Consider the following 11,177-nt stretch of genomic DNA (forward strand, 5'->3'; position numbering starts at 1 on the left):
GGAGAAAAAATAAAAATAAATATCGGAATTGGGTCACTTGAACAGTGCAGTGTAAATGCGGCCTTTGTGTATCATCATACACTTGTAGATCTGGGCAATAAAAAAAAACATATCTCTATATCCTTTCAATCTGAATCTGTCTTTTAATAATTGGATTTAAAAAAAATCATATGTTATTTAAATGTTGTCCAATTAGTCAGTGTTCATATTATTTGAAAACAAATGTATTAAATGCAACCATGTAGGCTATATATGTAAAAGTTCATAGCGCAGTCCCGCAAGGCTCTTTACTCTGACCATTGCTTTTCACACTGTATATGCTACCCAAAACAGATATATTAAATAAAACAAGGCCACATCTAAAGCATTTGTAAAACTGTGGTTTTTTAAACTTATAGCTAAACTATGGTATATGGTTTATTCCCAATGGCTCAATTGGAAATGCTCATTTCTGTCAGCAGCGCATATACACTACCTGAAAAAAGTCTTGTCGCATATGCAAGTTTTAGGAAGAACAAATAATAACTTGACTTCTAGTTGATCTTGACCTTGATTTTTAATTAGGACAGTAAGGTCTGACTTTGCTTAGACAAAGTCACTTGGAGTCCTTGGAGGACTGCATCCATACATCTCTGCAATGACTCAAATAACGCATTAATAAAGTCATCTGGAATGGCAAAGGAAGCGTTCTTGCAGGACTCCCAGAGTTCATCAAGATTCTTTGGATTCATCTTCAATGCTTCCTGCATCTCACCCCAGACATGCTAGATAATGTTCATATCTGGTGACTGGCCTGGCCAATCCTGGAGCACCTTGACCTTTTTTGCTTTTAGGAACTTTGATGTAGAGGCTGAAGCATGAGAAGGTTCCAATAGGTCTTCTGCAGTATTTGTGATGACTGAGATGCAGTTCAATAGATGATTCATGGGAAATCTCTACCTTTTGTCACTTTTCCAAATGATTAAATTGAAGTCAAGTTATTATTTCATGCTTTTACAAATGGGATCAACAACAAGACTTGTCAGGTAGTGTATACATTTTAACTATATCTTATGATTTCTTCGAAGCCCTCAATATAAAGCATGACTTTTGTTTATGAAAAATCAGTTAATTCTCAAATGCACTCTTATCAAATTATTGTATGTCACTATAAAGTGTATTGCCTTGTTTCATATTGTTCATAAATAAATGATGGATACCTTATATTAACTCAATATGCCACCCAGAGTGATCCGCTTGTGATGGGATTATTGAAAATACATCTTAACACTAGGTGTGAATAGGATCTATGATAGTTTGTTTCAGACATGTTTTAACACACTTTATGTTTCCGTCACAGGTCATCTCAGAAAGCAGACAGTAAGGGAGCTCACTAGGGTTTGAAACAGAGCTACTGTGTGAATTCAAAGGCAGTGTTGTTGTGAAACATCAAAAGATAAGATTCAATCAGACTGAAACACAGCAAGGAGACGCTAGGATTTCCCCCTTGGGGAAAGTATTCTATATGCTAGGCATTAGCGACTATACATTTAAAAATCTAACTTGAAGAAGAAGGCTTGGACTGCAGAACAATCCAGTCTAAAGTTAAATTTACATCAACTGTGGACTCCTTCGTACCTTTTACATTCTTGAATCCATTTAAGCCTCAGACTCAGATTGGTCAGTGGTGACACTGCCGTTCTGCTCCCCTACAACCGACTGGTCCTGGGTATTTGTAACTCCGCCCACAGTAAATGTTGGCCCGTCGCTCTCTTTGACAGATTCTGAATCAGTGGATTTCCCTGTTTGCTCAGTCAGATTAGGCCCCTCCCATTTCTCTTCATCAAGGCGACTGGAGATCGACCAATAAAGATGAGCATCCAAACGGGCAGCAGCCAATGCCAGCTCTCTTGCAGAGCAGGAGGGCGTGTCTACCTGTGAAAGACAATGAACAAGAACAACTTTCAGTTTTTAGTACACCAAGTAGTAGAAAAAGAACTTTTTTACATAGAGCACCACTTATGTTTACATATTCACATGTGTATGGATTTATTCAGTAATTTCAGAATAAAGATACTCGATATAATTTTGTATGCATAACCAAAATACTGAAATTCTTTAGTTCTTTGACAAAACTATTTGTATTGTGTATATATTGTATGTAACAAAATGCTGTTTGACCGAAGGATGGAAACTGAAGTAGTTTTCATTCTGGCCATGTAAAATTATGACTTACCCAAAACTACAGCAACACCTATAAAACCTTTAATCAGAATTTTTGATTTATGATTACACATAAAATCCCATTTGTAAGGAGAAAAAAACCTTTCATTCTGCTCTATATTAAGCTGCTGATCAGTCTTGCACACAGAGAAATGATCATTATGAAGCTTATAGCCTCATTCACACTATGAGCGCAACGCAGCAGCAAATCGACAAGTGAACGTTCATTTCAGAGGAGACCGAGCGACTTCTGGTGACTTCCAATGTTCCAATGTTGAGTGACAGCCAATAGGAGCACCATCAGAGCTCACATGATCCTCTCTCAGCTCCTGCAGAGGCCGGTTGTATTCGTGCTGTATATACCTACCCAGAGTGACAGGCAGCTACAAAGTCGCTGCTAATGTGAATGAGGCATAATACAACTAATACAATGGTTTCAACAATTTTTTTAACCTTGTAAGGAATTCATGTGAAAACAATATTGGAAAGCTTCCAAATAAGATAATTGAGGCTGTTCAAGTGTATTTGATCAAATAAGAAGATCCTATAGCGCATCACATACCTCAAACGTGTGGTGAAATGCCCCATAATCCACGTCAAAGAATCCCTCGGCAAGACACATCATGGGACTAAACCTGTGACCCCACATGACCTCTTCAGCCAGGTAAGAGCTCCGCGCCTGACAGGTCATACCTGGAGGCCAGAATGTATCCATCAATTACTAAATAAAAAACCAATGCAACAATATTTAGGTCATTATCCACTTTATGCAAATGAAGTTTCAAATTATATAGCCCATTGAGAACCACAATCATATAGCCTATTTAGCTAACACAGCAGATGTTGCATTAGAATTTGTGAATTTATTTAAATAGGGTATATGCCGAGCTAGTATTTTCTCCATACTGATAAACTTCCGGTGACCCGTTATTGTGAGTTTTTTTCCATTTTATACGGTTCCTTTTACAGCATCGATGTTGTAATATAATTAAAATACATTCAGTTAAATAAACTTTGGCATTCATTTAATTGTTCAAGCGTAAAACGAGACAAAAATCTGTTGTTTACTTGCACGCGACCGTCAGAATGGGCAGGCTAGCGCAGAAGCTCCATTGAATATAATGGGGTAAAATAAATGCTCATATTATAAAGACATGGCGGGGGAAATGTTATTAATGCAATGCTTCGTGTACAATCTGAGACTCACTTTATATCAGATATCACTCAGCCAGTGGAGATTGCTGATTTTTAAAAGAAAACTTAAATGCGCCGAATTTTGCATTGGCATACAATTGACCGGAAGCGGTTAACCCAGGCTACTGGCAAATTCAAAGTCCTATTAGCATGCTTCGGTATGTACCCTATTGTTAAATAGGATAATCTGTCAAATATTTTAAATAATTATATATATATATATATATATATATATATATATATATATATATATATATATATATATATATATATATATATTTTTTTTTTGTATATATTATATATATATATATATATATATATATATATATATATATATATATATATATATATATATATATATATATATATATATATATATATATATTTTTTTTGTATATATTATATATATATATATATATATATATATATATATATATATATATATATATATATATATATATATATATATATATATATATATATATATATATATATATATATATATATATATATATATATATATATATATATATATATATATATATATATATATTATATATTTTTCTTTCATTTTTAAAGTTACTTATACAAATATTAACAACTAATTGGAGATTTACTTCGTCTTGTCCCTTTTGAGAAATAGTTACTCTTTACTAATGAGTACATTTTTAATTAGTTATTTTTTACTTTTACTTGAGTGGATTTATAGACATGTAACTTTACTTTTACTTAAGTAAATTTTTTTGGAAGTACTTTTACCTAAGTAGAAGATTTTATTACTCTTTGCATCTCTGCAAAACACTTTTGTGGACACGCGCCCTTATTATGTAACTACTGCAAGTAATGTTTTCTCACTAAATGAGAGATGAGGTAATCTCCCTTGTCTTGTCACTTCTTGTCTGCGTCTGCCCGTGCCAGTTCATGTGTTTTGAAGGAGGCGTGGCTTTGGATAGTAATCGTCCAGCGCAGGCAGGAAATTTAGCTTTAGCAACTGCTAGTCTCTCTGAAGTCACCTACACTAGCTTTAATCAAAGACTACATACTTAATACACAAGATATGTCACTTGTATAGTTTTAAAGGGGGACTAATACTACAATCAATATGTATGTTCTAGTGAAGGAAGCCCTGTCTTCTGCTGAAAGAGCCAATCATCAGTCTCTATACACTGTCAACAAGATGCGTGTTCTTTAGGACAGTTTCTGCAACTTCATTGCTATTAACCTTCTGGCGACAGCAAACGCACTGGAATCTGAAACTCTTGTCTCACAGACATGAGAAATAAATCTACAGAAAACTTGAAATCTCTATTTTTAAACTTGAAAACAAATGTTCTCTGATTTTGTAATCTGTTTCTAACAAAAGTGAGGTACAGTGAGTCCTGTCTGGCACTAATATTTGAAATTAATTCCCACTTCACAAGCACAAATCACATGACGGCAGCAACTTAAACATCCAAATGTTTCAAAAGCTCTTGGCCACCGAGTGAAATTACTTGCCTTAAAGCAGGGCTGCTCAACGCTGTTCCTGGAGATTCACATTCCAGCAAATTTCAGCTCCAACACTGATCAAACACACCTGAACCAATTAAATAGGTCCTAATCAGCACTTGATAATTACAGGCAGGTGTGTTTGATATGGGTTGCAACTGAAATCTGCAGGAAGGAAGATCTCCAGGAAGAGAGTTGAGCACCCCTGCCTTAAAGGGACTTTGATTTAAGTATCACATCTGTGGCAAAAGCTCTTCTGATCCTATAAAATAATAGTAATATTCAACATGTCTGTAATATTGCTGAGAAAAAAAATGGTTTTGAGTTATTGGGGATATAGGTTGTTCAATCATGTGTTTCTGATGATGCGTGAAATTCAGATGGAGTAAAAAACTGAATGGGAGAAAGTGGAACATCTGTATTTTGAGATTTATAGCATATTTCAAGGAAGATATAAACACAAAGTAACCACATATGTTGGGGATGATCCTTATATCATGAAGAGGGTCGAGTTTTTTACTTAACTAAAATATATACATCAAATATATGTACATGAATATACATGAAAAAATACTTCAGTAAATACTATCAACACAATCTCACAGCAATTCGTAACTTTTTGATTTAGTGGCTAATTCGTACGAATTCGTACGATCTAGTTTGTACATTTTAGTACGATTTGCTCATCCCCCAATGACGGTTGGGTTTAGGGGTGGGGTTAGGTGCCATGCCTCCTTTTTAAAATTGTACAATTTCGTATGACTGAACTCGTACGAATTTGCCACTAAACTGGCAAAACGTAAAATACTTACGTTTTCTCGTGAGATCAGGCTGATACTATAGTGTGTGGAAGCATTCTATAGATCAGTGGTTCTCAAACTGTGGTACGTGTACCACTAATGGTACAGGCTTCCTTAGTTGAACGTGAAGTAATCGCTGAATAACTAAAGTAAAAAAATTAACACACTTTTAACCCTTTGATGCGTACGATAACACCGATGTGATCAGTAAATTGATTTTAAATGGCTAAACCTTTTATTTTAGTTTCAATTTTCTAATGTTTGTTGTGTATTCTATCATTTGAAGCTAATTTCCTCTCCATATTTGTAACGGTTGTTGGAGGCGTATCCCATATTTTTATATCCCAATGTTGACAGTTAGTTTAATCAGTTAGTTTGTATCGGATTTTTATACAACACATTAACATATTTATACACATAACTAGGCCTGTATATAATCTTTATTGGTGCTGTCAAACGAATTATGGCGTTCAAAAAAGTGTGTACACATGCATGTATTGAAAAAAGTTCATACATGCCACCTTTTCTTCCGTTTTTCAGTCAGTTTCTTGAACTTTCTCCCCTTTATGAGCAAAAACTTTTGTAAGTCTATAAAAGCTGTTCGGCATTTCTTATTTTGGCCGATTTAAACAATTATAAACAACACAAAACATGAACATTTAATGTTCTGATAACAATTTCTGTGTAGAAGAACCATATTCCTGCCCTACATCTGAATTTCATGCATCATCGGCATGTAAAAACAATTTATTCATACTCTTCTGAAAGTAATTTGTTACTAATATTACGGTATTACCAGAGTGTTGTTAGGGTGTCCATGCAACGCACATCAGTAACAGTTCTAAAGTGTTGTGGATGGTGTCCAAGAAATTGCTATGTGATTGGTAAGCTGTTCTTGATGGTAACTAGGTTGTTGCTAGGGTGTGTGTGTGTGTGTGTGTGTGTGTGTGACAGAATTAGTGTTAAAATGTTCTTGGTGGTTCCCAGGATGTTGCTCTGTGGTTGTCAATGTGTTACAGATGGTAACCAGTGTATTGCTAAGGAGTTCTGAGTAGTTGCTAGGCAGTTTCTTACTTTACAAGTCTGTTCTGATGGTTTCCAGTGTGTTGCAATGTGGTTGCTAAGGTCCTATAGATGTTACTAGGGTATCCATGAAATGAATGTCAATCACAGTGCTAAAGTGTTGTAAATGGTGTCCAGGACACTGCTAAGTGCTTGATAAGGTCTTATGGTAATTACCAGAGTGTTGCTAGGGTGTCCGTGCTACAGACATCAGTAACACTCCTAAAGTGTTGTGGGTGGTGTCCAAGATGTTGCTATGTGGTTCCTAAGATCTTATAAATTGTTACCAGGGTGTGTGTAACAGAATTAAAGTACTGCAGTGTTTGCTAAGGTGTTAGTGATGTAAGTAATTTGTTAGTTCCAGCTGGTGGCCTTTAAATTTTCAATGGTTGAACTGTGAGGAGGGGCGGCATGGTGGCTCAGTGGTTAGCACTGTCGCCTCACAGCAAGAAGGTTGGTGGTTCGAGCCTCAGCTGGGTCAGTTGGCATTTCTGAGTGGAGTTTGCATGTTCTCCCCGTGTTCGTGTGGGTTTCCTCTGGGTGCTGCGGTTTCCCCCACAACTCCAAAGACATGCAGTACAGGAGAATTAGGTAAGCTAAAAATTGTCCGTAGTGTATGTGTGTGAATGAGAGTGTATGGGTGTTTTCCAGTGATGGGTTGCGGCTGGAAGGACATCCACTGCATAAAACATGTGCTGGATAAGTTGGCGGTTCATTCCGCTGTGGCGACCCCTGATTAATAAAGAGACCAAGCCGAAAAGAAAATGAATGAATGAATGAAATTGGCCGCAGTGTATGTGAGTGTCTGGGTGGGTGTTTCCCAGTGTTGGGTTGCGGCTGGAAGGGCATCCGCTGCATAAAACATGTGCTGGATAAGTTGGCGGTTCATTCTGCTGTGGCGACCCCTGATTAATAAAGGGGCTAAGCCGAAAATAAAACCAATGAATGAACTGTTAGGAGAATAATAAACTTTACTGTACCCATTTTTAAAAACACCTCACTGATTGTTTACTGTTTAACAGAAGTCATTCCCATGATTCATGCAAAGTATCAGGGGGCGTAGAAAAGAAATAGGATATCTAAGAGCATTTACCTGTTGCTTCCACCATCCCCTCCAAGATGACAACAATCTCAAAGTCCTCTTTCTCCAGCTGAGATTGTGACATGTCCCAGAACGGAGAGCGAACATCGATTTCATGAGAGATCACCAGAGGAGACACCAGAAACAGACGATCATCTCCTGTCTCGAAGCCTACACTGATATCAGTTTGATCTAGCGGAATAAACTCACCTGAAATGAATGAAATCAGTTGTCATTATAGAATGTAACCAGCAGGTGGCGCCACTTCATCATTATATCAGTGTGCTGAATGATGCTGCAGTTGAGATTGTTGAATGTGATCTTACCCTCTTGTGTCTGTTTGGATTTGATAAGTTTGGCTCTCATGTTGGCGCCCACAATGTGGGAGGACCTCAAGTCTCCGACGCGGAACATCAAACAGAGCTTGTCATCGCGTAGTGAGATGACAGCATTACGAGAAAACACCAGAGTCTCTGCACGCTTGTTCGGCTGGGAGATCTTCACAAACATACAGCCAACCTAATGAGAGATGGAAAGAAGGAGACTTGTTATTTCACTGATTTACCCTAGTGTTGTGGTGGTTTCCAGTGTGATGCTATGTGGTTGTTAAGGTGTTACAGATAGTAATCAGGTTGTTGCTAAGAAGTTCTGTGTACTTGCGAGGCAGTTTCTTGTTTGTCCATGCTACATCAGAGAAAATCCTAAAGTGTTGTGGGTGGTGTCTAAGACGTTGCTGTGTGGTTGCTAAGATCTTATAAATTGTTACCAGGGTGTTGCTAGGGTGTGTGTAACAGAACTGAAGTGCTACAGTGTTGATATGTGGTTGCTAAGGTGTTATTGATGGTAAACAGAAGACAGACACAATTCTAACATGTTGTGGATGGTTTCCAGGATGTTACTATGTGGTTGCTAGGGTGTTACTTATGGTAACTAGGGTATTGCTAAGAAGTTCTGAGTAGTTGCTAGGCAGATTCTTACTTCAAAAGTCTATGCAACATAAGTCAGTTAGTCAGTCTGGTGTCAGGTGTACAAGACATTGCTATGTGGTTGCTAAGGTCAGTGTCACAAGGAGTTACTAAGGCCTTTACAATATTATGGTATAACCAGAGTTTTACTAGGGTGTCCGTGCAGCAGACATCAGTTACCATTTTAAAGTGTTTTGGGTGGTGTCCAAGATATTGCTATGTGGTTGGTTAGGTGTTCTTGATGGTAACTAGGGTGTTGCTAGGGTGCGTGTGTAGCAGAATTAAAGTGCTAAAATGTTCTGGGTGGTTTCCATGTGGTTGCTCTGTGGTTGTCTGGTTACCATAATTGCTCTGTGGATGGTAACCAGGGTGTTGCTAGGGAGTTCTGGGTAGTTGCTAGGCAGATCCTTACTTTACAATTCTGTGCAGCATAAGTCAGTCAATCAGTCAGTAACCCTAACCCTAATGTTCTGGCAGTTTCAAGTGTGTTACTATGTGCTAAATCTTTCTGGGTGGTTTTCAGGATGTTGCTATGTGGTTATGGTGTTACAGATGGTAACCAGGGTGTTGCTAAGGAGTTCTGGATAGATGCTAGGCAGATTCTTACTTTGCAAGTCTGTGCAGCGTAAGTCAGTCAGTCAGTAAACCTAGCGTTCTGATGGTTTCACCGTGTTGCTGTGTGGTTGCTAATGTCTTCTTGATGGTTACTAGTGTTGCTAGGGTGTCCATGCTACAGACATCAATATTAACAATCCTGAAGTGTTGTGGGTGGAGTCCAAGATGTTGCTATGTAGTTGATAAGATCTTATAAATTGTTACCAGGGTGTTGCAAGGGTGTGTATAACAATTAAAATGATACAGTGTTGATTTGTAGTTGCTAAGGTGTTATTGATGGCAAACAGGGTGTTGCTAAGGAGTTCTGGGTAGTTGCTAGGCAGATTCTTACTTTACAAGTCTGTGCGTCATAAGTCAGTCAGTCAGTAACCCTAAACCTAGCGTTCTGTTGGTTTCCAGTGTGTTACTATGTGGTTGCTAAGGTATTATAGATAGTTACCAGGGTTACCAGGGTTGATAAGTTCTTGCAGAAATTACCAGAGTGCTGCTAGTGTGTCCATGCTACAGACATCAATAACAATCCTGAAGTGTTGTGGGTGGTGTCCAAGATGATGCTATGTGGTTGCTAAGATCTTATAAATTGTTAGCAGGGTGTTGCTAGGGTGTGCATAACATAATTAAAATGACACAGTGTTGATTTGTGGTTGCTAAAGAGTTATTGATGGTAAACGGGGTGTTGCTAAGGAGTTCTGGGTAGTTGCTAGGCAGATTCTTACTTTACAAGTCTGTGCAGCATAGGTCAGTCAGTCAGTAACCCTAAACCTAGCGTTCTGTTGGTTTCCTGTGTGTTACTATGTGGTTGCTAAGGTCTTATAGGTAGTTACCAGGGTTACCAGGGTTGATAATGTCTTACGGAAATTGTTGGAAATTGTTACGGAAAAGTGTTGCTAGGGCTTCCATGCTGCAAACATCAATAACAATCCTAAAGTGTTGTGGACGGTGTTCAGTGATCAGTTTGCCTTTCATAAACTTCACTGATTAGCCAGAAAGAGAGACATAAGTAGGCCCAGACGGAATCTGCGGACATTTTTTGCTATTTCTGCGAAGATTTTTGGTAAAAATCTGCAGATTTCTGGTAAAATATTTTGGGAGTATCAGAACTAAAACCTTAATATATGAAATAAATAATAATATCTTTTAAACTTTTATTTAATGTTTAAAATGCAAATCCAATTAGATTCACTTTATTTGGTAAACAAAGCAAGTCTCTCATATAATATATGTACTAAAAGACAGAAAATATTACTGTACAAACTGCATTGTACATAAATCAGATGATAATATTACGATAATATTACTGTAATTAATTTAAAAACTGAATAAATATTCATTTATACACATTTACTCAAGTAAATAAACAGAATCAATGATGGGCTACAAATCAGCGGAAATCTGTGGAAAATCTGTGGAATTCTGCACGCGCAGATTCCGTGTGGGCCTAGACATAAGGAAACAGATGTAATGTGTTAATCTGAGTTCAGATGCAGATCCTACAGGACGTGGCATTTAGCAGAGAGTGTGTGTTGTGTTCAAGAGAGTGTCTGAGTGAAACAAGGACCCCGGGGCAACGCTTAAACCAGGACATGAAGATATAAATTAACTCATCAAACCACAAAAATACAGGAAAATAGGCCAGAAATGAGACTGTGAAGAGGGCTGAAATTAGCAAAGGCAACAGAATTCAAAAAAAGAATGACAGAGAGAAACAGAGGGAGGGGTGCACACATCTGTGGTCCAAACGCATGACTCATTTGCTCTTGGTTATGGATG

The 11,177-nt window shown here is 37.5% G+C and overlaps 1 protein-coding gene across 1 annotated transcript in view; it reads right to left on the minus strand.

The window, feature by feature from the left end:
* Window positions 1-1,058: 1,058 nt before the first annotated feature.
* Window positions 1,059-11,177, minus strand: part of kcnj9 (potassium inwardly rectifying channel subfamily J member 9) — a 17,558-nt gene continuing 7,439 nt past the window's right edge. The window contains exons 4-7 of the mRNA XM_056468116.1: window positions 8,154-8,346; window positions 7,840-8,037; window positions 2,765-2,895; window positions 1,059-1,914 (exon numbers count right to left, since the gene is read on the minus strand). Of these exons, the coding sequence (XP_056324091.1) occupies window positions 1,639-1,914; window positions 2,765-2,895; window positions 7,840-8,037; window positions 8,154-8,346 (798 nt within the window). The 3' untranslated portion in view covers window positions 1,059-1,638. The remainder of the gene's footprint in view (window positions 1,915-2,764; window positions 2,896-7,839; window positions 8,038-8,153; window positions 8,347-11,177) is intronic.

The sequence above is a fragment of the Danio aesculapii genome, chromosome 2, assembly GCF_903798145.1.
Source record: "Danio aesculapii chromosome 2, fDanAes4.1, whole genome shotgun sequence".
NCBI classification, from domain to species: domain Eukaryota; kingdom Metazoa; phylum Chordata; class Actinopteri; order Cypriniformes; family Danionidae; genus Danio; species Danio aesculapii.